At 27.1% G+C, this 26108-nt stretch overlaps 13 protein-coding genes and 1 non-coding gene across 14 annotated transcripts; 10 read left to right on the top strand and 4 right to left on the bottom strand.

Annotated features, from left to right (window-relative positions):
* The first annotated feature begins 477 nt into the window (after positions 1 to 477).
* On the top strand, positions 478 to 5109 carry T552_00684 (hypothetical protein). The gene is made up of 11 exons (XM_018369289.1): positions 478 to 586; positions 665 to 2280; positions 2334 to 2640; positions 2690 to 3024; positions 3072 to 3255; positions 3304 to 3543; positions 3583 to 4119; positions 4167 to 4406; positions 4463 to 4807; positions 4857 to 4968; positions 5017 to 5109. Exons 1-11 carry the CDS (start codon positions 524 to 526, stop codon positions 5061 to 5063), a joined length of 4026 nt encoding a protein of 1341 aa, XP_018226997.1. The 5' UTR covers positions 478 to 523; the 3' UTR covers positions 5064 to 5109.
* A 223-nt stretch (positions 5110 to 5332) lies between these two features.
* Positions 5333 to 7835, top strand: T552_00683 (hypothetical protein). Its single transcript, XM_018369288.1, has 10 exons — positions 5333 to 5459; positions 5508 to 5615; positions 5657 to 5758; positions 5800 to 6369; positions 6413 to 6665; positions 6708 to 6788; positions 6840 to 7046; positions 7101 to 7183; positions 7225 to 7608; positions 7653 to 7835. Exons 1-10 carry the CDS (start codon positions 5379 to 5381, stop codon positions 7788 to 7790), a joined length of 2007 nt encoding a protein of 668 aa, XP_018226996.1. The 5' UTR covers positions 5333 to 5378; the 3' UTR covers positions 7791 to 7835.
* A 10-nt stretch (positions 7836 to 7845) lies between these two features.
* Positions 7846 to 8625, bottom strand: T552_00682 (hypothetical protein; the record flags this gene model as incomplete). The annotated part of the gene is made up of 5 exons (XM_018369287.1): positions 7846 to 7927; positions 7974 to 8145; positions 8190 to 8354; positions 8403 to 8487; positions 8533 to 8625. 5 exons carry the CDS (start codon positions 8623 to 8625, stop codon positions 7846 to 7848), a joined length of 597 nt encoding a protein of 198 aa, XP_018226995.1.
* A 213-nt stretch (positions 8626 to 8838) lies between these two features.
* T552_00681 (hypothetical protein) lies at positions 8839 to 9441 on the top strand. The gene is made up of 4 exons (XM_018369286.1): positions 8839 to 8900; positions 8991 to 9155; positions 9200 to 9264; positions 9348 to 9441. Exons 1-4 carry the CDS (start codon positions 8883 to 8885, stop codon positions 9394 to 9396), a joined length of 297 nt encoding a protein of 98 aa, XP_018226994.1. The 5' UTR covers positions 8839 to 8882; the 3' UTR covers positions 9397 to 9441.
* A 242-nt stretch (positions 9442 to 9683) lies between these two features.
* On the top strand, positions 9684 to 11044 carry T552_00680 (hypothetical protein). The gene is made up of 5 exons (XM_018369285.1): positions 9684 to 9739; positions 9793 to 9838; positions 9881 to 10063; positions 10119 to 10217; positions 10277 to 11044. The coding sequence occupies exons 1-5, from the start codon at positions 9707 to 9709 to the stop codon at positions 10996 to 10998; spliced, it is 1083 nt and encodes a 360-aa protein (XP_018226993.1). The 5' UTR covers positions 9684 to 9706; the 3' UTR covers positions 10999 to 11044.
* Positions 11045 to 11367: 323 nt separating this feature from the next.
* On the top strand, positions 11368 to 12244 carry T552_04078 (hypothetical protein; the record flags this gene model as incomplete). The annotated part of the gene is made up of 4 exons (XM_018372129.1): positions 11368 to 11518; positions 11572 to 11671; positions 11719 to 11809; positions 11851 to 12244. The coding sequence occupies 4 exons, from the start codon at positions 11368 to 11370 to the stop codon at positions 12241 to 12243; spliced, it is 735 nt and encodes a 244-aa protein (XP_018226992.1). The 3' UTR covers position 12244.
* Positions 12245 to 13540: 1296 nt separating this feature from the next.
* On the top strand, positions 13541 to 14759 carry T552_04077 (hypothetical protein; the record flags this gene model as incomplete). Its single annotated transcript, XM_018372128.1, has 5 exons — positions 13541 to 13624; positions 13663 to 13747; positions 13791 to 14095; positions 14143 to 14498; positions 14539 to 14759. Coding segments are annotated over exons 1-5 (969 nt in total). The 5' UTR covers positions 13541 to 13622.
* A 251-nt stretch (positions 14760 to 15010) lies between these two features.
* T552_00678 (vacuolar protein 8) lies at positions 15011 to 17314 on the bottom strand. The gene is made up of 12 exons (XM_018369284.1): positions 17226 to 17314; positions 17143 to 17181; positions 17047 to 17093; positions 16876 to 16996; positions 16719 to 16832; positions 16548 to 16670; positions 16383 to 16505; positions 16202 to 16324; positions 16027 to 16155; positions 15607 to 15981; positions 15255 to 15563; positions 15011 to 15210 (listed from the first exon to the last, which is right to left on the bottom strand). Exons 1-12 carry the CDS (start codon positions 17266 to 17268, stop codon positions 15056 to 15058), a joined length of 1701 nt encoding a protein of 566 aa, XP_018226990.1. The 5' UTR covers positions 17269 to 17314; the 3' UTR covers positions 15011 to 15055.
* A 332-nt stretch (positions 17315 to 17646) lies between these two features.
* Positions 17647 to 17730, bottom strand: T552_05009. Its single transcript has one exon. It is a non-coding gene; the product is annotated as a tRNA-Trp (tRNA).
* A 356-nt stretch (positions 17731 to 18086) lies between these two features.
* On the top strand, positions 18087 to 19201 carry T552_00676 (hypothetical protein). Its single transcript, XM_018369283.1, has 3 exons — positions 18087 to 18567; positions 18617 to 18973; positions 19015 to 19201. Exons 1-3 carry the CDS (start codon positions 18133 to 18135, stop codon positions 19153 to 19155), a joined length of 933 nt encoding a protein of 310 aa, XP_018226989.1. The 5' UTR covers positions 18087 to 18132; the 3' UTR covers positions 19156 to 19201.
* Positions 19202 to 19308: 107 nt separating this feature from the next.
* T552_00675 (hypothetical protein) lies at positions 19309 to 21437 on the top strand. Its single transcript, XM_018369282.1, has 8 exons — positions 19309 to 19466; positions 19527 to 19663; positions 19709 to 19756; positions 19799 to 20461; positions 20507 to 20531; positions 20574 to 20827; positions 20872 to 21118; positions 21167 to 21437. The coding sequence occupies exons 1-8, from the start codon at positions 19352 to 19354 to the stop codon at positions 21391 to 21393; spliced, it is 1716 nt and encodes a 571-aa protein (XP_018226988.1). The 5' UTR covers positions 19309 to 19351; the 3' UTR covers positions 21394 to 21437.
* Positions 21438 to 21586: 149 nt separating this feature from the next.
* Positions 21587 to 22023, top strand: T552_00674 (40S ribosomal protein S21). Its single transcript, XM_018369281.1, has 3 exons — positions 21587 to 21683; positions 21743 to 21934; positions 21978 to 22023. The coding sequence occupies exons 1-3, from the start codon at positions 21634 to 21636 to the stop codon at positions 21997 to 21999; spliced, it is 264 nt and encodes an 87-aa protein (XP_018226987.1). The 5' UTR covers positions 21587 to 21633; the 3' UTR covers positions 22000 to 22023.
* Positions 22024 to 23786: 1763 nt separating this feature from the next.
* T552_00673 (hypothetical protein) lies at positions 23787 to 24295 on the bottom strand. Its single transcript, XM_018369280.1, has 3 exons — positions 24161 to 24295; positions 24056 to 24106; positions 23787 to 24015 (listed from the first exon to the last, which is right to left on the bottom strand). Exons 1-3 carry the CDS (start codon positions 24249 to 24251, stop codon positions 23834 to 23836), a joined length of 324 nt encoding a protein of 107 aa, XP_018226986.1. The 5' UTR covers positions 24252 to 24295; the 3' UTR covers positions 23787 to 23833.
* A 753-nt stretch (positions 24296 to 25048) lies between these two features.
* Positions 25049 to 26052, top strand: T552_00672 (hypothetical protein). Its single transcript, XM_018369279.1, has 6 exons — positions 25049 to 25153; positions 25225 to 25338; positions 25388 to 25515; positions 25568 to 25726; positions 25775 to 25864; positions 25905 to 26052. The coding sequence occupies exons 1-6, from the start codon at positions 25087 to 25089 to the stop codon at positions 26004 to 26006; spliced, it is 660 nt and encodes a 219-aa protein (XP_018226985.1). The 5' UTR covers positions 25049 to 25086; the 3' UTR covers positions 26007 to 26052.
* The last annotated feature ends 56 nt before the right edge of the window (positions 26053 to 26108 follow it).

Below are 26108 nucleotides of genomic sequence, written 5' to 3'. Positions count from 1 at the left end.
ATATTATTTCTTATATTTAATTAACATTTAATAAACCTTAATCAAGCAGTTACTATAGTGACGTCGTAGTTACCATAGTTACTGCACCGTTACCATAGTTACCGCATAGTTACCATAGTAACCTCCTACCACCCTCCTCCTAACTCCCTACCAACCTCGACGTTACCGTAGCAACCTTCGGTTACCATAGTAACCTCCTTCTCTCCTTCCTCCTTCCACTTCCTCTCTTGATGATATCGTTTCTATATCGCAACAGAACACATGGGTGTCCTGTTCCCTTTTTCATTTCACGGACAGCTTTCTCTCGACGATAATACAAGTTGAATTGATTTCGCCTTAATCCAGCCATTTTACAAGGCTAAAAGGCGTTGTATTTACTATTATTAGAGGGGACAAACTGTTTTTAAGGGGTAAGAAGTTATTTATTTTGAAGATCAAAGTATTGAATTGAAAAGGCCTTGTTTATTATAGCTATTTCGTAAGTTAAGGGCAAAAGGAAGATTAAAGAAAAATTGAATAAAAAATGAGAGATGGAAGTTCAGTACCTCTTGGATTGACTCGGGAGAGCATTCAGAGCATGTATTGGGTGAGTTTTGTGGAATATATGCGTGATATATGCGTGATATATGCGTGATGTATGCATGGTGATTAACCATGTAAATAGCGATGGCAAATGTTGAGGAATCAAGGTGCAACGGAGGCTACTAATCTTGAATTCTCTCAATTGTCTATTATTCTTAAGGCGATTCAGCAGGCTCAACATGTTCGCCATCAGAATGTGAAACCGGTTCAATCGACGAGAAAATCAGAGGAACGAAAGACACCGGAGACGGGGATGGATAAAAAAGAAGAAGGACAAGATACAGAAAAAGAGGATGTTTTGGCGGGATTAACACAGAATACATTTACGCCGGAACAATTAACGACGTTGAGGAACCAGATTTTAGCATTTAAATTAATATCGAGAAACTTACCGGTACCGGAGAATATTCAACAAGCACTTTTTGTGAAAAAACCCTCGGATTTTTCGGTATCTCAAACAAACCAAGCTATTGCGATGAATTTTGGTGTTTTAGAAGAGGGAGAAAGTCTTAATCAAATAGAAGATTTAAAAGAAAAAATACAAGATTTAGAATCGATAGATATGGTAGAACGTGATTCGATGGGTATGAAAGGAAATAAGACATTAGGGTTATCTACATTATTTAATCAAGAAGGGATGCATCGTAGAATTTTAATACCGGGTTTAATGCCAAGTGGAATTGATCCAAAAAAAGTATCGCAAGAAAGAAAACAAGCGATTGCACATCGAATGGCGAAAAGGATTTCTGAATTGGAAAATTTTCCTGGCACTCTTGAAGATATATATGTTACGAATACGGGGAAAAGGAATCATAATTTTGAGAATTTGAATCCTTCAAGCAGGTTAAAATTGAAAGCATTGATTGAATTGAAATCGTTAAGATTACTTGAGAAACAAAGAATATTACGGGATGAAATTATTTATTCAATGGCTCATTTTAATACATTGACGGCATCCGCTGATAGAGCGGCGTTTAGAAGAATGAAAAAGAGGTCTCTTAAAGAATGCCGTCTTACTGAGGCCTTAGAAAGACAGCATAGGACGAATAAAGAGCAAATACAAAAGCAGAAGCAAGTAAGCTATCTCCAAGGTATTTGTTCTCACGGGTATGATGTTATACAACGACAAAGATCTTTGCAAGCAAAGATCTTTAAGCTTGGTCGATCTGTACTTGCGTATCATTCGTATATTGAAAAGGAGGAATCTAGGCGATTGGAACGAACGGCAAAGCAGCGTCTTCAAGCGCTTAAAGCGGATGATGAAGAGGCATACCTTAAATTGCTTGATCAAGCGAAAGATACACGTATAACTCATTTGTTAAAGCAAACCAATGCATATTTGGAATCGCTTGCCCAGGCGGTTAAAGTTCAACAAAATGAATTTAGTCATGATGACCTTGATTTAGCGAATCAAGATGATGATGATGATGATGATGATAAAAAGATCGATTATTATAATGTTGCTCATAGGATAAAAGAAGCCATTATTGAACAGCCATCGTTATTGCTGGGTGGAAATTTAAAGGAATATCAGCTTAAAGGACTTCAATGGATGGTTTCTTTGTATAATAATAGGCTTAATGGGATTCTTGCAGATGAAATGGGTCTTGGAAAAACGATTCAAACGATATCTCTTATTGCATTTCTCATAGAAAGGAAAAGACAAAACGGACCGTTTTTGGTTATTGTACCTCTTTCGTATTTTTAACATATATTTATCCTTTTCATCTTTTTTTTTAATTATTTTTTAGAACGTTGACGAATTGGACCTTGGAGTTTGAAAAATGGGCCCCTTCTGTTTCAAAAATTGTTTATAAAGGACCACCGCTTATTCGAAAACATATTCAACATCAAATTCGACAAGGAAATTTTCAAGTTCTTCTAACCACATATGAATATGTTATAAAGGATAGGCCTGTACTTGGAAAAATTAAATGGGTTTATATGATTGTTGATGAAGGGCATCGTATGAAAAATACACAGTCTAAACTTAGTTATACCTTAACCACTTATTATTCATCAAAATATCGATTGATTCTTACGGGTACACCTTTGCAGGTAACTCAATTTAATATTTTGGAGAGTAAAAAATGGTTGATATGTTTAGAATAATCTTCCTGAACTTTGGGCTTTATTAAATTTTGTTTTACCAAAAATTTTTAATTCAGTAAAAAGTTTTGATGAATGGTTCAATACACCGTTTGCAAATACAGGTGGTCAAGATAAAATAGAATTGTCTGAAGAAGAGTCTATTTTGGTTATTCGTAGATTACATAAAGTTTTACGACCATTTTTGTTGCGACGTCTTAAAAAAGATGTTGAATCAGAGTTACCCGATAAGGTTGAAAGAGTTATTAAATGCAAGTTTTCTGCTCTTCAAAGTAAATTGTATTCTCAAATGAGAAGAAATGGGATGTTATACGTTAATTCTGGGGAAAAAGGGTAATTTTTAAAAATATCCATATAATATATGATTGATTCTTTTTTAGTCGTAAAGGTTTGCAAAACATTGTTATGCAGCTTCGTAAAATATGCAATCATCCTTACGTTTTTGAAGAAGTTGAAAATATTGTTAACCCGGAAAGAGTTAGTGATGATAATCTTTGGAGAGTTTCAGGCAAATTCGAGTTTTTAGATAGAGTTTTGCCAAAGTTTTTTAAAACAGGACATAGGGTATTTAAGAGTTTTAGCTTTTTTTTTTATTTTAAAAATATATATTAGGTGTTAATTTTTTTTCAAATGACTACTATTATGAACATTATGGAAGATTATTTGCATTTCAAAGGGTATAAGTACTTACGATTAGATGGTTCTACTAAAGCAGATGATCGTTCTGCTGCAATGAAGGAATTTAATCATGAAGACTCTGATATTTTTATATTTTTATTGAGTACTCGTGCAGGTGGTTTAGGTCTTAATTTACAAAGTGCTGACACTGTTATTATTTTTGATTCTGATTGGGTAAGGTTTTTAATGTTTTATTTTGATCTAATAAAATAGAATCCTCATCAAGATCTTCAAGCTCAAGATCGTGCTCATCGTATAGGACAAACAAAAGAAGTACGAATATTACGACTGATTACGGAAAAATCAGTTGAAGAAAATATTTTGGCAAGAGCTCAGTATAAGCTCGATATTGATGGAAAAGTTATTCAAGCGGGAAAATTTGATAACAAGTCTACTGCAGAAGAAAGGGAAGCTTTTTTGAGATCTTTGTTGGAAACAGAGAATGATGATAATGCTGATGGTGGTGAGGAGAATGAAACATTTGACGATGATGAATTGAATGAAATAATTGCTCGAAATGATGAAGAGCTTTCTATTTTTCGTGAAATGGATGAAAGATTACGTTTAGAATCGCCGTATGGGCCTGGAAAAAAACTAGAACGTTTAATGACTGAAGATGAACTTCCTGATGTTTATACAAAAGAAGAATGTCCTGAGCCGGATGAAGTATTATCTGTAACTGGTAGGGGTGCTCGTGAACGTGTTCAAATCCATTATGACGATGATCTTACGGAGGAACAATGGCTAGAGGTTTTTATTGTTAAATTATTAAGACTATTTGTATTAATCTTTCTTAGGCTATTGATAATGATGAACTTAGTCTTGAAGAGGTAAAGCAGAAAAGGCGTGAAAAGGCTGCGAGACGCTTGGAAAATAAATTGAAAAAACGAAAATTAACGTCTAATTCATCAAATGGTTCTGCTTCAGGAGGCGATGTAGTTAAACGTAAACGTGGTCGGTTAAGAATAAATTCTACTAATTCTAATGATGACGAGCGACGAAAACGTCAAAAAGTTATTTCTAGTTCTCAAGACAAAGTAAATTTTGGATTTTTTTTTTTTAATTTATTATGTTCTAATTTTATTATCTCTAGTCTCAAAAAACCAAAAACAAAAATTCTGCTGATTTATCAAATTCAGATAAATCTCTAAAAGATATATTTCAAAAATGCTATGATGCTATTATTTCATCTGTGGATTCTGAAACCAATCATTCTAGATCCGAAATGTTTTTGGAATTGCCTAACAAACGAATTTATCCAGATTATTATATATTGATAAAAAATCCTATTGCCTTAAATAAAATAAAGAAACGTCTCGATAACTCGTATTATACTTCACTTGATGATTTCAAAGCTGATTTTCACCAAATGTTTGAGAATGCACGAACATATAATGAAGAGGGTTCTATGATTTATGACGATGCTAATGCTTTAGAGGTAAATTATTAATTTTTTTTTTTTTTTTCTTAATCATAACCTTTAAAAGGATGTATTAAATCGTAGTATCGAAGAATTTGCTTCAGAACTTATGGATAAACCGTCGAAAAAACCTTCTGCTTCATCTAAAAATACTTCCAATCATGTAGATAATACTACCTGTAAGTATTCATTTATAAATTAACCCTTTTCCTAACCTTTTTATTAAGCACAAGATACAACAACTGATCCTTTAAATAATGATGTTTCTGATTAAAATAAATATAACTCGTTAATATATCGTTAAATATTGATTTTATATGTACAAGTCTTATATTACATTTTTTTCATATTCATATTCAAAAAATAGGTTTCTTACAAACATTTACTTCTATTTCTATTTATTTTTCTTTTTCAGAATTATCTTGATATATATATTTAAATGACGACTGGTCTTAACGTCAGCTATTTAGGTTTTTTTTCTGAAATTAGTTTTAAACTCATGAATGTCTTGAGATCTTGGAATTTGGTTTAACAGCTTATCTATTAAGATAGACAAATATATAGACTGGATATTAATTGTTTTTTAAAGATGTCAGATCAGCTTAATGAAGGGTTAAAGCCGCTCTCTGGTTTTGTTATATGTTGTACATCAGTTCTGTCTGAAATTAGAGTATATCCAATGGATTAGGGTCAATATGAATGTTTATGGATTATTTAGGTGGAATTAGCTTTAAAAGTTATGGGTTTAGGTGCAATTTATGTGCAAGATTTAACATCTCAAGTGACACACTTGATTGCGGGTAAATTAAATACACAAAAGTACAAAGTAGAGTGTCATATGAATATCTTCATGTTCTAATGAAAAAGTATGTTGCAATGTATCGGGTAGATGTGAAAATTATGCATATTGACTGGATTTTTGATATATATAAACAATGGTTGAAGGGAGATGATATTGATCTTTTGGAGGTAAATTGGATAATCTAATATTGTTTTTTAAGATATAAAAGTACGAAAAAAGATATATTCTTCCTCCATTTTATAATTTGTTAATTTGTGTAACAAATATTCCTGTAGAACAGAAGGAAGAGATAGAGCGAAAAGTTACAAGTTTGGGAGGAAAATATACGCCCGATTTGACGAGAGATACTACACATTTAATAACGGGTGATCCATCTGGAAAAAAGTATGAATTTGGTGTTAAATGGGGGATTAACATTATTACGCCGAAATGGTTTTGGCAAAGTATTGAACGAGGAGCCTGTCTGGAAGAGCGTTTATTTGACGTTCATATGGCACCTAATGAAGTTGGAAAAGGTGCATGGTTCTCTGTGCAAGAAAATGAAAATGATGAAGATAAACAGATATCTTTGAAGAGGAAAATTAAAAAAACCAAGCTTGATATTAGTCGTCAAGTCTGGGATAATATAGTAAATGAGGGTAGCCAATTGGAAAGTAATACTTTTAAAGATAACAATGATTTTATACCCATTTATACGACCCCAGAGACGGAAAGCAGTAAAGTGAATGGGATGTTTTGGGGTTTATATTTTTATGCATGGGCTTTTGATGATAGAAAGGTTTTTTATCCTTTATAATAAATATTTCTAATGTTATGAAAAGACAGGAATTCTTCAAAACATAATTGAATCACATGATGGTACATGGTGTAAAACGCTTCAAGATTTTCCTAATGCATCTGTTCATATATATATAATTGTTTCTCATGACCTTCCAAAATCTAAGTTTATAGATATTCCCAGGGGAATCTTTGTTACAGAATGGTGGATTGAAAGATGTTTACACGACAAAAAATTCATCGATCCATCTGAACATCTTCTTTGCTCTCCTTTACCTTGTAATTTTCCATTAGAAGGTGAATTGTTTTATTAAATCATCTTTTTCTAATCCTATAAAGATATGAAAGATTTTTCAATATGTCTTACTGGATTTTCTGGAATAGATTTGATGCATATTAGTAAACTCATTGTGTTATTAGGTATTTTATTATATTTTTGAGATTATTTTATGGAAAAGTAAATATAAATAGGTGCAAATTATTATGAAAGTCTTAATAAAAAAAGAAACTTACTTATATATAATATTAATTCAGAAAAAAGTAAAAAATATATAAAGGCAAAAGACTGGAATATAAGAATAGTATCTCAAGATTGGTTATGGGAAGTTGTGAGACAAGGAAAAGTTATTAATTTTGATGAATGGGAAAAAAAAAATGAATTGAAAAATCGATTACATGGTGATATATATATATTTATTTATCTATATAATTGAAACTAAATGTTTGAAATAGAAACCATTAATTATGATAATCATGATGATCAATCCAAAATATTAGCTGGGTTTACCCTATATTTCTATAGTGTAAAAGAAACGGTAATATACTTGGATAATCGTATATTTATAACTTTATTTAGAATGTTAAAAATGAAATGTTAATTCTAGCGAGAAAATTAGGCGCCAAAATATCTAGAAAATTAGATGATTCTGTTACTCATATAATTTGCGATGAATATTTCTTAAATATAAATGAACAAACAGATATTTTTATTAAAAAATATAAAATTGTCTCTTCTATATGGCTTTTAGAGTGTCAAAAACATATGAAAAAATTAGATGAACATGATTTTTCTAATACACGTAATATTGAGAAAAAAATTAAAGAATTTGGCTATGAAAATTTGGCTATTATGGAAGGAAAATACGATGTCAACACTACAAATATTGATTATTTAGCTGATTTATTAAAAGATGATCCTTCTGAAAAAAGAAAAAAAGAAAAAATTAAGGGAAGATCAACTGTAAGTTTAATAATATTAATATTTCTAAAACTTAAAACTATAAGAGTTTATCCATTATATCTACAAATACTCCTATAATTAATACTACACATAAAATTATTCCATCTGAATATGTAAAATACGAGGATTTTGATGCTTTATATGAAAAAATGCAAGTACTCGAAAAACTTAATAAAATTTAATTTTATAATTATTCTATTAAAACATATAAATTTTTATAATTAAAAATCATTCTTATTAACAATATATTGGCTCTCGTATTAACCTATTTTCTTCCATTCGACCTTTTAACCATTCTATTGCTTCCTCTATTCCTGTTCTTTTCAAATAAATATTTTATACAGAAAAAAATACTTATATTTTACCCATTAATAGCACTTATTGCAATAATATGATTTTTATATTCCTCTAATCTTTCTATAACATTATTAAAAACTTTCTTTATCTCTTCAATTGTAAATGATCCTGATATATCCTGTTTATTAGCTACTATCAATATTGGAATTCCTTTAATATCTTCATGATTAATTATTCTTTCTATATATATATATAATCAATCATTAATAAATTAATCTTCATACCAAATATATCTTTTGCTTCATAGATCTTTTCTTTTTCTGATGAATCCAATACATAAATAATAGAATGGCATTCTGAAAAATATGAATACCATAAACTTCTTAATGATATTCGTCCTCCAAGATCCCAAAGTTGGATTTTCGTTTTATCAATTGTAATTTTTCCAACTACCCATATTAATTTAACTTTTAAAAACCTACTTAAAACTATTATACTATTCTGTCCAACCGTAGATGTTATATTATCCCTTGAAAATATATATCTTTTATTATAAATAGACTTAACTTTCTCAAGAAATGTCTAATACTATAAAAAACTATTTTATACAAATTTTAAACTATCTACTGTTTTTCCTGAGTTTTCTATCCCCAGGATTAGTATAAAATAGGCTGGTTTTTGGTTCCATCTATTATACAACTCTTTTATTAATGTATACATTCTTTTTTTTGCTAAAAATCCTTAAAAAAACGCTTTTTTTTCCGCTTTTTTTTGATATCCACTTAATACATAGATTTTTATTACAAAATTACATATTATTTTTTGGTTTTTATTGTAAAAAACCTCTCTTTTTTTCCTTCTATTTTAACTCACTTTTTATGTCGTTAATTTATCCTTATCGTTAACTTAAACGTCAAGATTTATTATAAAAATAAACATATTTTATACGCTAAAAAAACTATAAAATAACTTAGAAAATGTCCGCAAAAGATTATGTAAGTGTTTTTCTTCTATTTCTTTATATATATATCCTTTTTTTCCCGCTTAAAATACCTTATTTTTCGCTTTTTTCTAACTTTTTATAGTATGATACTAAAGATGTAAATAATCAAAGTTATCCTCCTCCGCCACCACCACAATATCCTCCACAATATCCTCCTCAATCATATTATTCTCCTAATGGAGGTCCTCCTCCTTCTCAATATCCTCCTGGTCCTCCTGGTCCTCATTATAATGGTTATTATTCTCAAGTAATATTTAAACTTTATTAATCAATTTTTTAATCTCTTTTCAGCCGCAACCTGTTTATGTTCAGCAACAATCTTCTTCAAATAAAGCTGCAACGGGTTGTCTTGCATGGTAATTTATATATATAATATATATATAATATATATATATTATATATATATTATTATTATTATATTTTATTTAACATTTTTTAGTCTTGCTGCTTGTTGCGCTTGTTGCATGCTTGAACAATGTTTATATTAAACTTTATTATATTATAAAAATTTCAGTATAAAAAAAAGATGATACTATTATTAAGGCATTTTTAAGGCATTATTTTTTATCAAAAATAAGTTTTAATCTTGGTTAAAATATTTATTATTCTTTATTTTATTAATAAGAGGAGGAAGAAGAAGAAGAAGAAGAAGAAGATAATGTTAATTAAGAGTTATAAAAGATGAATTTATTTAAATAACTGTTAAACTCCCTCTCAACTCCCTCTCAACTCCCTCTTATCTCTTATCTTATCTCCCTCTTATCTTCTCCCTTACCGACTAACCAAACGTCAAAAAATATGAAAGTCCCAAGTAAACTACAAATAGCACTTGTAAGTACAATTAAAAGGTATAAAATAGAAGAGAAAATAAAGGAAATCAATAGGCTATTGTTATTTGCCGTTCTAAAGAACCTTATATGACGATTGAAGGTTTTTTGGGGGTATTTTTTGAGTGGGTTAATAAAGAGATAGAATATATTGAATATATAAGAGAGAATATTTGCAGAAGAATTAAGAATAGAGGAATTAAAGAGAAATGTGAATGTGAATGTTCTAGTGGTGTATTATTTTGGAAAAATATGTTTGAAAGTATAGAACGTGAAAATGTTAAATTACGTATCAAGATTATGGAGCTTGAGAAGGGGTTTAATGGAGGTAGAAAGGAAAAATAAGTGATTTTTTGAAATAAAGAAGGTAAAAGATGTATTAGATAAAAATGAGATATGTTCGGGAAAAGAATGTTTTGAGTCAGAAATGGATAAATATATTCGAGATATAAGGAGAATTGATGTATTACAATATGATTCAGGTAATTGGATAATGGATTTTTAATTTTTTTTATTTATATATATATATATATAATTTTAGGATCAGAAAAATTATATGATTCGTTTCGTTTATTTTATTTATCATGTATACGAATGAAAAGTCCGGTTATTGGTGATTTAGATTTTAGAGGTATAAATATTTTTGAAACATTTCAAGGGTTATGTAGAATATTGAGTAATTATATTACGGATTCTATATCAATGGCATTAAATAATAGAAGAATCAAAGCATTTCGTACGATTTTAGAATATATAGCACATGCTGTTAAATTTTCATGGGATGATGAAAGTTATTATATAAATTCGTTTTCATCGATTTTTGATGCATTATTTGAGTTAATACGGTATCAATCTAGTTATTATTTGACTATCTCGTCGAAAAATTTGATATCATCTGAAATTCTTGATAAGAATTTATATGTTGATGAACGTTATGAAATAGTGTGTCTTATATCAAATATAACAAATCAATTTTATACACTTTTTCCTATAGTTGTTGATTTACTTATTAAACATATAAAGACGAGTTATACACGATGTCAAGATCGAAATATGTGTTTAGCTATTAGGAATTCAGAGAATTCAGCATGTGGATATTATCTTTATAATCTTTCGGTTCTTTGTCATAAAGACCGTAAAATTCCTACTGATAATCTTGAACAGCTTATAAGATTAGTTGAGGGGAATATTAAGGATTTTAAATGCTTTGAACTTGATAAACTTCTTTGGAATGCAATATGTCATCTTTCTTTTATGGAATAATTATGAAATCTTTTTATTAAAATATTATATGATCTATTTAATTTACATATACTGGTCATTATTATACTTCTTTTAAATCAAATTATAATGATGATTTTATAAAATTTATGTTTTATACTAATTTTGTTATTTAGTTATTGAAACTTTTAATTTTATAGGTATATATGATAATCATTTTATATCTTTATTTTTATTAATAATAATTATAGATTAGAAAAATCGCCGTATTTCCAGAATTTATTAATATATCTAGTGAAAAAATTACAGATAAAGGGTTTTTTCTTTTTTTTTCTAAAGCAAATGGGAATGTTTTTTATATTTAACATAATTTTGTTTTCGACTTTTTTGTTTTTTATAATATGGGGAAATATGTCTTTGCTAATTCGACTTAAACCATTGTTTTTTAAGAAAAAAATACTTTTTCTTATTGCACATCCAGATGATGAAGTTATGTTTTTTGGTCCATCTATATTACAATTATTAAAAGATAATGAAATTTATCTTGTTTGTCTTTCCAATGGTTCTTTTCTAAAGAAAAAAATCAATATAAACAAGGTTTAATATTTATTTTAGGTAATGCAGATGGTATAGGAAAAATAAGGGAAAAAGAACTTTTTAAATCATGCCAGATTCTTGGAATTCCTGGGAAAAACATTGAAATCATTGAAAATAGGTTTTTGAATAATATATAAATGGTTATTATTAATATATACTTAATAGTAACCTACAAGATTCTATGACATCAGATTGGAATCCAGATCTTATTTCTGAAATATTAACAAGTATTGTTATTAAGAAAAGTATTGAAATTGTAAGTTTTTCTTTAAAAAATATCGTTAATTGTTGAATCAGATAATTACTTTTGATGAATTCGGAATTTCAAGACATCCAAACCATATTGCATGTTATCATGGCACTTTACTGTTTTTTAATTCCTTAAAAACAGAGAAACCTCATATTTATGTATTGCCTACTGTTTTCATATTACGAAAATATCTTTCTTTCTTTGATTTATTTTTTACTTTGGTTTTATATTTATATCACTTGCTTCTAGGACCTTATTTTTTTCACTTATTTCAAGTTAAAGATAAGAAGCTTTTGCATCTTTTTATTAATTCATTTTCTCAATTTCAGAATGTGCAAAAAGCAATGATAGGACATTCAAGCCAGATGAAATGGTTTAGATGGTTATATATATACACTAGTAGATATATGATATTTAATGAATTGGAAAGAAGAAAATGATTATAAAGTTTTCCTTCGATTATTTCTTCTTATGATATAGATAAGGATTACTTCTTTTATGACGAGCTTATGAAAGGAAGAATATGTATTCTTGTTAACACTTAAAATTAAGTTTTACTTCAATAAAACTCGTGCTTTTTGATATACATAAACAGCTTTTATTGTTTTTTATCTTTTCAAATTGCTATATACAAATTTAGTGCTTTGAGATTATATTTGTTCCTAGATTTAATATGGTTTCTTTATTTTATTATAACTTGGGATTTCTTTGAAAGGAAAAAAGATGGGAATGCTTCATTTTGGCTCTTTTATATTTTGTTTAATAATTGGTTTGTCAATGATTTATCACTTCAAAAAGGTGTAGCAAAATAACTTAAAAGATACTGAATTGATCTTTATATGGATTATATGTTTTTTATTAATATCTATATACTACTGTCTTTTATTATGGATTACAATTTGGATATAGGGCTGATATTAATTTCTTTTTAATAATTCTTATTGGCTTATTCTGGACTAAAAGTTTATTATATTTAGAATCTCATGTATGTTTATATGATTTGTTTTTTAATCATGTCTTTAATCTTCTTAGGTCATATTTATTTAGAGTTTTTAGGTTTCATTCAATATCTATGAAATTCTATATGATATTCTCTAAGATCTTTCTATTAAAAACTATCATTGATTTATATTCTTAACTAAGAGCATCTTTTTGTTTAAATATTTTTTGCAATGGACTTGAATTTGCTAATTTTACCTTCTATTTAACATTGGAATAAATGGCTTTTTATTTATACAGCTTTATCTGTTTGAGATGATTCTTATAAGGATATTTTTAAAATATATTATTATTTATTAGCTTTGGTACTTTTTTGTTGATTTTTTAACTAATCTTTAGCCTTTTTTTTTGGTATTTTTATTTCAGTTTTTCTTCTATTCATATTTCTTGCATTATATTAGGCTTTCTATATTACATATGCTTAAATAACTCTTTTTAAGCAAATACAAATTAAGTATGGCATGATTTTAAAAGATCTAGATTTTGGTTTCAAATATATCAATATTTCTAAATTGGTTCTAATATCTGGACAAATAGATATATATAAGGAACTATTTCTCATCATATCTTATTCATAAAATTATCTTTAAATTTTGCAGGTACCAATAATTATATATATTTTAAAATTAAAAAAATATTTTGTATGAAACTAAAAATTTATAGAAATAAATAATATAATTTCTTGATATTTGCTTTCTATAATAGACTGAATCTAATATATTGCTTTTATGATTCAAGGTTTTTTTCTACAAAGATACAGGACAAGTTATATAAGAGGATTTTTTAAAATACAAAATAAAACATTTGTCTTTATTTTAACATGTTTATATTTTATATTGATTTTTTAAGGGATTTTCAAGGTATTTTCAGAATTTAAATTCAAAACATATAAATCAACATACTAAATTAAAGTTAAATCCTGTTAAAAAAGTTGACAAATCATTTGTATGTGTTATCCTATGCAGGGAATATCTTAATTTTTGCTTAGCATAAAGTAATTGCTTTTTCAACAGCGGAATCTTATGATTTTTTACACTTGAAATCTATTTTGCCAGAAAACTCTGTTTATTTGCCAAGAAATAGGGTTTTTTATATTGAAAAGTTTTCTATTGATATTGATTTGCGTGATATATTTATATTTTCTTCTGGTTCTTTTGTTATATGGGGATCTTCTGTAGAAAATTGTGAATATTTCTTAAATACAGTAATACGTGGCAAATTATCTGGAATTGAGATAACTCCTTATAAAAAATACAAGAAGGAAGTCTTTTATTATGAAAAGAATAAAAATGTGTCGGTTCTTTTTTTTTGAAAAATGATTAAGCACTGATTTATTGAAGAAAAACTGATATTTTTGTTCAAAAAGATCTTATTACTATTGGAAATGACTTTTATCATGACAAAATATTAGATTTTGACAACATTCCTTCTGATAGTGTAATAATGGCACAACTATCTTTTTCAGAAAGTATGGCTAGATCTAGTAAATTATCTGTTTTAGAAGATGAACTTGAAAATTATTTAAATCAGGTTAAAACTATCCCTGATTCATTGTCATTAGGCAAAGTTCCTCTTAGTAGATCAGAAATCATTAAGAAAACGGGTACTCTTCTTAGATTTCGTTCATATTTTAACCTTCATCCTGAAAATTTTCTTGATCTTCCTGAGTTTTATTGGGAAAATGTAAAATTAGAAGGTAATTTTCTTTTTATATGAAACATATAATGATTTTTTAGAATGTTATTTGAAAGCAAATGAGGCTTTGGATATGAATTTGAGATTAGATATTGTTAATACAAAACTTAATTATGCAACCGAATTACAATTTACTCTTAGACAAGTATTAAGTGAAAATACGACACATCGTCTTGAATTAATTATAATATGGTTAATCTTTATTGAAACTGTATTTGCAATTGGTGGTTATTTTGATACTAATCATAAAAATAAGAAATAATTAAAATTATTTTAATAGATATGTTTTTTAAACAGTGAATATTGCTATTTTAATAACGTATGGACCAGAAATGGGATATTTGTTCTTAAATCAGTTAAATTATAATTATCAAAACATATGATTTAGTCTATAATTTATTTAAAATGATTTTTGTATTTGATTGTCTATAAATATTATAAAAAATTAATATATATGTGTATTTATGATTTTAGAAATAAGGTTAACATTCAAAAGAATAAAGTTTTATAATAGCATAATACTTGTTATATAATTCAACTGGCTTTTTGATAATATGATTAATCGTATGTTTTTAGATTTCCTAGCATTTCTACTGCTCTTTTTGCCAAAATAGTTACTTCGCCTTCTTCTTCCTGAATTTCTCTAATAGATATATCTTTAATCAATGATGTAATTTGGGGGCTATTTTGAATTAAATCTATAAGTTTTTTATCTATACTATATCAATTACTGTAAAGCAAATAATTATATAATTACTTTCTGATTCCAATAATTGCAAAAGTGTCCAAACTGCAATATGTTGGAATGTTATATCTTGACTGCATAAAAAGCGACATAAATAACCATGAATACCGTCTCCAGGTTCGTTCCAAGCATTAACGAATGGAGAATAATCATTTATTGTTGATATCATACTCTCTTTTTGATGGCTATAATTTTTACTTTTAGATGATAAATTACCTAAAGCTGCTGCACTATTTCCTTGTACTTCAATACTTGGAGAGTTTGTCAAAATAATAAGAACATCACATAATCCAAGAGATAATAAATGTCCTTTTAAATTATCTTAAAAATTAGACAGTAGTTAGCTATAATATTATAAAATTACCACTAAGCGCAAGAACTGCAATACATGCAGTCATTTCACTTTGAATATTTATAGGTACATTAAGAATAAGTTGTTTACATTTTTGCACTGCACCTGCTTCGACAATTGCATATTTATTTTTTTCACTACTTGCTGCTAGATTTCTTAAAGTAGATATAGCATGACATTGGATTTCTTCATTAGTATTTGTGGAAAGAAGCCTTACAAGGGGATCTAAGAACAAAGACTCGATAATCGGTGATTCATTTGATGGATGTATTGATATGTTTCGAATGCATGCGACAGAAGATAATACATGAGGGAAAAATGATGATTGCAATAAACGAAGTAGTGGTGGTAATCCATTGGCTTGTACAATTTCTAATTGATATTTTTCTATAAAATAATATTAAGTATATGGAAAATAATTATAATATTTACCATCAGAAGCTAAATTTCTTAATGCGAGTGCAGCTTGACATTGAACTTTGGGACTTGATGAATCCATTAAATTTACAAGATATTCGACAAGTTGTGGCTCTGTCTGACTTAGTCTTTTTCTATTTGAAGCTATGAGAATAAATTAGAAAATTATAATTCTTTATAGAGTAAATACCGTCCACCGCAATATTGCTTAATGCAGTTGTGCAATAATATTGTACATCAATATCGGTACAAGTAAGAAGGGCTACAAGAGTTGGAATAGCTTCTGCATTAACCAATTGTTGTCTATTTTCATCTAAAAATTATTAATTTAAGCAAAAACCTTCTTTTTTTTTGATAATCTTATTATTTACCTGAATGTGTCATATTTAAAAGAGCCCCTGTAGCATTTCTTTGTACTCTTGTATCCTTCGACATAGCTAGTTTAATTAATGGGCTAAGTGCACCTGAACTTGATATTTTGGACTTATTTTCATCTACAAAATAAAAAATTAAAATATCTCAAATGGAATATTTACCATGTGTTGCTAAATTGGTTATACATCCAACTGCGTTACATTGAACCTCTATATTAGGCGATAACATCTGCCGTATTAATGGCTCTAGACCTCCCATTTTAACAATTAATGCCTTGTTTTCCACTGAAATTATATTTAATTATATAAAAAATCATTTTGTATGAACTTTACTATTAACTGCTAAATTGCCTAATGCTGCACTCGCTGCCCTTTGAATTTCAATATCCGGACTTTGAAGAAGAAATAGTATAGGTTCAAGTGCATTCTTGCTCACTTCACGTACATCTTTTTTTTTTTAACAAATATCTTCTTATTCTTCATTAAATACCTTTTTCTGTAATTTCTGCAAATGCAAGTGCTGCACTCCTCTGAAGATCAATATTATCCGAATAAACAAGCGTCGTAAGCGCACGTAATGGCTCATTACTGAAAAAATTCACATCTGATCGCTATATATTTTCATTAGCTTCTTTTCCTTCTCCTTCAATATTTCTTCCACATTTTCAAGATATTGTAACAGATCTGATACCGCCTCTCTTTCCCTGTCTATTTCTTCCTATTAACCCACTCCTCTTTACTTTTTTTCTATATATACCCTCCAATAATGGTTCATAAAGCGTAGCCTGAGATGGTCCTAAACCCGTTCAAAAAAGACCCCAATTCATTCTCCTTGCATACCCCTAAAGCATTCACAGCTAAAGCACCATGAAAATACCCCCATCTCAATCCTTATTTCTCTATCTTTTTTCTACCCTTCAAAATCCTTATAAAACACCAAAAATTAGCCTTTTTTCTCCCGGAAAAAAACCCTCACACTATTAAACTCCTAAAAATACTCATTAAACACTATATAAACCTCTAAAAACCTTTATTTACCTGTATTTCTGCTCTTTCTTAAAAATTTATTTTTTTGGACGTTGAGATGCTCTGACGTCTAATTAACGTTGTCAAGGAAACCAATAAAACTTACTCGTTAACCTCCATATATTATAGAAAAGCCCAGAAATAAAAGTTTTATATAAATAATAAGCATGAATTTGTATTTAAATAGAGATTTATTAAGCAATTGTTTTTGTTATTTTGTAAAAAGTTATGGATTTGACCAGAACGGGACTTGAACCCGCAACCTTTAGATAATTCTAGTATTGGAATCTAACGCGGCTACCAATTGCGCCACCCGGTCATATCTTGAAACGGGTGGGCGCAAAAAATGATTTAAATGTGTTTAAAAAAGAAAGAAAATGATATTTTTTTAATAAAAACCCATTCATAGTTTTATATATAGTAATAGAGAGGTTGTAGGGTTTTGAAAAAAAATATATAAAAATATATAAAAATACATAATTCTATTGAATAAAGAGAGGATTAGAAGTTAATAAAAGTGTAGGGTAGAATTGGATGAATTATTTGTTATATTTCGATAACCTGTTAAAAGGGTATATTGAAGGTCAAAAATGATGAATTGTATGAAATGAAGGGAATTAAGAAAATAAATGAATAAATATACATGAATTTGAATGTATTTTTAATAAGATCAATTTTTTAAAATTGAAATTGGTATTATTATTGAGAAAATCAGAAAAAAATGAAACGGTGGAGATTGTTTAGTGTTCTAATTGGAATATTTATGATTATTATTTTATTGGGTAAATCATGGTTTCTGATAGCTTTATTATTTGAAAATTTTGGATTGGAAAGAATACCAGAATGGTCAATTTTATATCCAGATTTATATAATATAGATATAAAAAAAGAGGCAATTCCAAGAATTATTCATCAAACATGGAAAAATGAGACGATTCCTGATAAATGGAAGGAAGCGTCAGATAAATGTAGAAAAAACCATCCAAATTATGAATATATGTTTTGGACAGATGAAAAGGCACGTGATTTTATTGCAGAGAAATATACATGGTTTCTTGATCAATATGACAGATATCCATATAATATTCAACGTGTTGATTCATTTAGATATTTTGCACTTGTTCATTATGGTGGTATATACATTGATCTTGATATTGTAAGTTTTGTAATTATTTTTTTGTATAATTAATAAATGTATGAAATAGGAATGCCTTAAGCCCCTTGATTCACTTCTTTCATATGGAGCATGGCTTCGTGTAACAGATCCTACTGGAATTTCTAATGATGTTATGGGTTCAGTCCCATATCATCCTTTTTTTATATATATAATTAATCATTTGAAATCTTCATCTGGAAATTGGATATTTCCATATATTACAGTTATGGCGACAACTGGACCTTTATTTCTTTCTGTTATGCTTGAAAAGTATATGTATTTTTTATCATCTGACGCTTTTGCTTTGGAACATGTTCGTATTATCACATCTAATATTTCAAATAAATTATTTAAGAATCTTCATGGTAGTAGTTGGCATCAAAAGGATGCTTGGTTCTTCTTTTGGGTATATTTTTATGTATTTTTTTATCTTTCTTACACTAATAGCTACAACGTTATTGGGTTTTCTTGCTTATTGCTTTCATAGGAACAATATCTTTATGTTCTCTTCTTTTTATTAGAAGAAAACTATATCAAAACTCTAATTACAAGAAATTCATACGTTTTTCTGATGATGATTTGCCTTAACTTGGATCTTTTACATCTTTTATAAAATAATATAAGGATTTCTCAAATTATATACAAAATATTACTTCATAATACATTTCTTTTTCTCAAAAATAGATGGATCTTTTTTAATTTAGCTTATAAGTCTTTGGATATCTTTTTTCTTTATATATATCAGAGGGTTTAACGGCCTAGGTTTTTTAGAAAAATCTTGAAGATGGAGAAGCAGTTTATTGGTCTTAAAGTTGAAGTAATACTTCGTAATAATACTATTGTCCAAGGTAAAATGACGAATATTGATGCGGTAGATCGTTGTCTTTTTCTTAAGAATGGTAAATACTATTAAAATATAGTTTTATTATGTCTAAAGGTATATTTCTTTTGTGAAACAGTATATTGCAAGACTACAGGGAAATTTGTACCTGAAATGAAGATAGAAGGGATTGATATTAAAGATTTGAATTTTATATCATCATTTGAAGTCAAAAAAAAGAAATCATTTGCGTCTATTGATCCAGCAATTATTTCAGTATAATTATACATATATCTTGAATATTAATTGATATTTTTTAAGATATCAGATGATTTATCTAATATGACAACTAAGGAATCATCAAAAAAGGTTTTTTTTTAAATTTATATTGTTTGAAATATAATATATTAGTCGAAAAAAGATACAGCATTAGCATCTCTTTCTTCACGTTTACATAAAAATACCAAGGATTATGAGTTTTGCAATTATAGACCCAAAGATTCATCAAATGTTCATGCCTATAGTATGAAAAATATACATAAAAGAAATAGGTCGTATATGAATCATTTACAGAAAGAAAGTCTTCAATTCAAGCATACGAATCATGACGATTGGATTAATGAGGATGTTAATAGATATCGTGATGAAGAATTTGATTTTCAAGGAAATCTTGGAAGATTTGATAAGCATAAAGTATTTTCAGAGATTCGTAAGTCAAATATGATATCATCGACTTCATTATCAGCATCAAGTAACTGTTTATCCAAAACGGAGTTATCTAGTGATGTAGCAGCTACTAATTTAGTTATGAGTAAAAAAAGAGCCTCTTTAAATGAGAATAATCGTTTTTTAAAAATGAATGGCAATGAGAATACACCAAGCACAGATTTCCATTCTTCTACTCATTTGTCATCCGATAGTTATGATGAGGAAGAGGTTTATCAACAAAAATTGAAGAATCAGCATTCCAACAATCAGCAAACTTTGTCTAATCTTGATAAAATTAGTAGGAAAAATAAGAAAATACGAAATACAAAGAATAATTTGGAATGTCCCTGTATAAAGTCGTCTAAGGTATTAAACCCTTTATATTTTTCATTATTTTAATTATATATGAAGATGATTGAAGCAGAATATATTTCAAGTAAATATTTTATTTTAGTATTTTAAATTTTATGTATTTTAGCTTTTAACATTGGTGTTTCAAATGATGCTATAGTGGAAAATGCAGCAAGAGGAATATCGTTTTTAGTTGTTCAGCTTCTTGATGATTTTTTAAGATTTAGTCAAAAAAAAAGCATTTCTTCTTCTGTTATAATTCTAGCTGGCAATAATCAGACAGGTTTATATGCAATTGCATCTGGAAGACAATTGTGTAACCATGGAGTAAACGTAATGATTGTTGTTATTGAGGAAAATCCAAGCAAGCGTATATTATTTGTTTGTAAAACCTTTATATATTTATTAAATTAACCTTAAATTAGTATTTGAAAGGATTTTCTAATGCTGGAGGAAAAATTGTTTCTTCTGAAGAGTTATTTAGAGCAATTAAATCTTTTTCAGTTTTTCCTGGATTAATTATTGATGCTATTTTTGGTTGTCATTGTTCATTTAATGATATCATGGATGATAGTCTTCGTGATAGAATCTGCTCCCTTATCGATTGGGCAAATCAATATCAATCTGATATTTTATCTCTCGATTTACCTTCTGGTTTAGATATTACTACTGGTACTTATTTTTATATCCATTACACTCCTTTTTTCTTATTAAATATAGGTGCTCCTCTTGCTTCTCCTCATTTTATTCAATCAAAATGGATCTTATCTCTTGGTCTCCCTAAAATAGGGCTTCTTTTTGCTCTTAAATCAAAATCTGTCCCAAAAGAATTGTTTTTAGCTGATATAGGAATTCCTCAAAAAGTATGGAAAAAGGTTGGTATTGGAAAACGTGCTAAATCACTATGGGCTGGTCAAGATTGGGTTATAAAACTTGACTTTTCATAATAAAAAACATAAACTTTCTTTAAATTTTTATTTTTATTTTTTATTGCAATTCTTCAATTATTAACTATTAGGCATAATATTTAGCTTGTTAAGTACATATAGTTTAAATATTATCATGTTTTCTAATATTTTTATCTTAACCTCTTATATTACTAAGTTTCACTCTCGATCTCTGACCTTAACCTTTATCCTACCGATTTTTAACCTCAAAATTTTAGGAAAAAAATAAAGTTTAAAAAAATGGAGAATGATCAACATGTTTTAGTAGATTTATATGTACCAAGAAAATGGTCTGTTTTTTAGCTATATTTTGGTTTTTTTTTCGTTTAAAACTGATGATTTTTCATAGTTCTGCTACAAATCGTTTAATATGTGCTAAAGATCATGCTTCTGTGCAGATTAATATCTGCAGTGTAGATTCAGATGGTCGTCAGATCCCTGGAAAATGTACTACATATGCTCTTTGTGGTTTTGTCCGTACAAAAGGTGAAAGTGATGATTCTATTAATCGATTGGCTACACGAGATGGATTATTAAAAAAGTATATGAAAACAGGAATTAATGAGGTTTCTTATTTATTTTAGTGTTTGGTCATATCAGAGATGAATTTTTTGATTATAAAAATGTTTTTATTTGGTTTTTTTTCATAAAATTTGTTTAAATATATTATATATAGACAAATAATATATATGTATAAAAGAAAGATTTAATATGGATTGAATTTTTTTTACTTTTAAGCGGTTAGAACTTTGTTTGTTTGGTTTGCTTTTGCATTTTTAGTCCATACATATTTAGTTTATTTGCCGCTATATTAAAAGCTCGCTTTTGAAAGTCCTCCGCTCAAAGTCTGAGTTGGATGTACAGATACGGGCGAGATATTTTAAATTTCTTGTTTATATTTGTTTTTTTTTTTATTTTTTTTTTCAAAGGTTAAACATGTATATATATGTTTAATCTAAAAGATGTTTTAATTTTTGTATGACTTTTAATATTGTTAGAACAGCTAGGATTTGATAGTATTTGGTTTAAAATGTTTATATTTAAGATATTTTTTAATATATTACTTTTATCATTTCAAATGATTTATCTGTTATTTGCTTATCTCTTATCTACTAATGATAATACAGGGTTTTTTATAGAGTAGAAATGGATTCTATATGTGTGTTTTTTGGATTTATAATTGAAATAATGAGTATTTTAAGTAAATCAGTGTATTGTCTTTAAAAATAAGGTAATTGATGATGTTTTTGTAGTGTGGAATTGAGTTAGAAAATATCAAGTTACAATTGATTAAATTAACTCTTGAAAAATAATGAGAATATGAAGTATAAAGAGATAAAGTAGTTGTTAAATGGTCATTTTTTTAATGGTAGTATAAAAAAGTGTATTATGAATGGTTATATATGATGGGAGGAAGATATGTTTTTTTAATGTCTTTGAATATACTTAATATTACTTAATTTATGAGAAATTATTCATTTTGGAAAGGTTTAGTTAGTTTGAGTGTTTTTTGTATATTTACAGATGCAATTGGTAAAACAAATTATATTTAATTTTTATTTTAACTTTAATAATGGAAATGTGGGTATATTTTTTTTAATTTTTCTATATTTGTAATATAATATTAAGTATTGATGATTTTATTTAGGGATCCAAAGTTAATAAGATAATTTTAAGCTTTTAATATAAATATTGTAGTTAAATTAGAAAATAATATGATCATATACAGAAACAATTAGATTTCTTGTTCTTTCAAATATATAGTTTTATTTTAAGAATTTATAGAAAATAACATAGATTCTGATAAAGATATTAGCTTTTTGTAGCAAATTTCTTTTATTTTTTTATATCATATTTCAACAACTTGTTACAATAATATAAATATATTTAAAAATATAATAATGATACCTTATTATTACCTATTAAATATATTTTTTAGATCAATTCATTTACTAATTGGAGTTATTTAACTATCAATCTTAAGGTTTTATTAGTTATTAAAAATGTAAATATGACTATATAGTCATTTGAATTACTTTGTATGAATGTCTTTTCATGTTTATTACTAATAATACAACTAAAATGATTCTGAATACATTTTAATTAATATTTAAGAGTATTTTTCTAAATGGTTCAATTTATACTGAAATATTTCACAACTTTATTCTAATGACCTTCATATATATATGTTTTAATCATTGGGCTTGTTAATTCTATAGAATTCTCTAGTCAAGAACAATTTCTTGACTATTAAACTTAAATATCTATTACACATATCGTTTAAAGTAAATATACTCTTTTTATAAATGAATAAAAGATATATCATTATAGAGCTAAATCTATATATATTTATAGATATAATGATCTTGCAAAAAAATATGTTTATATAAGTCAATTGCATTATTTCTTCTTTTTAACATTACTAAAACTAACATAAATTCTATCTATCTAGTGATTGTGGTTGAAAATTCTGTTGTATTTCTTTTAACCTCTGTTCAATATGGTTTTGTAGCTCCTCCGATGGACCTTTTGTCATTAACTCTTGTAATCCAAGATCTCTCCAAATTGGTTCTGATAATTTTTGTGCTCTAAGAATACCATTCATTGTTTGTTGATTTGGGACTATAATTATTAATTTTTTTAATATTTAATATTTTAATACCATCATCATCATCAGGATGAGGTGGTTGATGTTGAGGTGCTACAATAATATCTAATTTACATAAAATTAGTCTTTTAAGACTTGATAAAAACACAATATATTAACCATCATCTGGAAGCTTATCTGCACACCATTTTTCAATATAATCTACGATTCTTGGTTGATTGAAGTGGATATAGCTTCTTTGAGAGTCCATTTATCTATGAAATAAAAAATATATGTTTAATTAAAGAATATTGAGTTTTTTTAATTAAATTGCTTATTATATTACTTTTTTTTGAGATTGTTTTGTTTTTTTTTAAAAAAGATATTTATCAATTAGATAGTATATGAAAAAACAATTCTTATAAAGAGGAAAATAGATTTAAAAAAGATGAATATGTATATTAGAATCATGTTTATCTATATATTATATTTTTATTGAGAAATTTGTCTGGAATATAGAGATCATAATTGAACTTTATATGATGAATATTTTGTACTTGAACACTGTAAATAGAGTTTAATCTATCTAAAATAGAGTTTTTGTTTATTTTCTTTAAAAATATGTTTATTTTTTGTTATATTTTTTTACAAAAATGTATATCAAAGTTTAAAATGATGGTTTTGATGTCTTTAATAAATAGAATTGGGATCTTTTACTTAGTTTGTTTTATATTTAATACAAAGATGATGAATTCATGTTGAATTTGTCTTAATGAGTTATATGTGATTTATATGATTCTTCATATATCTAGTCATATAGCTCATATATTAGTTTTAAAAAATGAAATTTTAAATAAAGTTTTGAAATTGATATATTATTTATGGGAAAATAGAGCTAAATAAGACTATTCTAGTCCATTTTTATAGATATAAGATATTTTTATTTTTTTGAAGATTTATCAAAGATTTCTTATTTTTTCTATGGGAAAAAAGAATTCCTGCTTATTTCCCCTGAAATCTTATAGTATTAAGAGATTACTTGTGTTTTGTTGACTTGTCTTGATCCATTTTTCTTTTATACTACTAGCTTGTCCTCGATCTGACTTATGAAAAAAATTTTTTTTGAAACCTCTTTATTGGAGAGAGTTGATGGATCTTGCGTATATAGGGAAGGTATATTATTCATTGTTCTATGATTCTACCTTTTTTTCCGGGTTTAAAATGCTTATTTTTGACCAAATAAGGTTTAAATAAAGTTGTTTGTTCTATTGTGGGTCCTTCTGAGATAAAAACAAGAGATGATGCACTTGGAGAAGCTGTATTAGACGTAATAATAAGGTTTAATATAGGATTATATGGTATTTCCTTTTTTTCCTGCTTTTTTTTGGGTTTTTTAGGCTTTTTAAGGTGCAAAAGAAAGACAAATAGAACAAACCATCCATAAAATTGTATCAGCAACAATTATACGAGCAATGTATCCTCATACACTGATTCAAGTTATTATTCAAGTTATTTCTTGTGATAAATCTGAAAATGTTATATATATATATATATATATATTATTAATAGTTAATTAATTGATAATAGACAGCATCATTATTAGCTACTATGTTAAACGCAACAAATATAGCACTAATTGATTCAGGGATATCTTTATTATATACATTTTCTGCAATATGTTTTGCAGTTATTATAAAAAATAAGGAAATAAGTATTATTGCTGATCCAGCACAGAAAATATTAAATGTATGTATGATTTAAGGGTATAATAAAGATGAATAAATGGGAAAATAGGAATGTATGAGTACACATGTTATATGTTATTCTTTTCCTGATGAAAAGCTTCTTTCATGTGAAAGTATAGGGCATTTTACAGAGAATGAAGTATATAAAGAATATTATTGATGATAATTAAGTGTATTAGTTTTTTGAAATACTTTTAAAGGCGAAGTCTTCATGTAAAAATATTTATTATGAAATAAAAACAAGAATGACAGAGAAAATGATACAAGAAAATCGTAAATGAATTTATATTGATGAAAATATTAATGAAAATATTAATGATATATAATTAGTATTGTCTATGCTGGTATTGTAAATGATTATTTTATATATTCAAACAATAAAT

Source organism: Pneumocystis carinii (genome assembly GCF_001477545.1).
Source record: "Pneumocystis carinii B80 chromosome Unknown supercont1.3, whole genome shotgun sequence".
Classification (NCBI taxonomy): domain Eukaryota; kingdom Fungi; phylum Ascomycota; class Pneumocystomycetes; order Pneumocystales; family Pneumocystaceae; genus Pneumocystis; species Pneumocystis carinii.
This window is presented reverse-complemented; position numbering and strand designations above follow the sequence as displayed.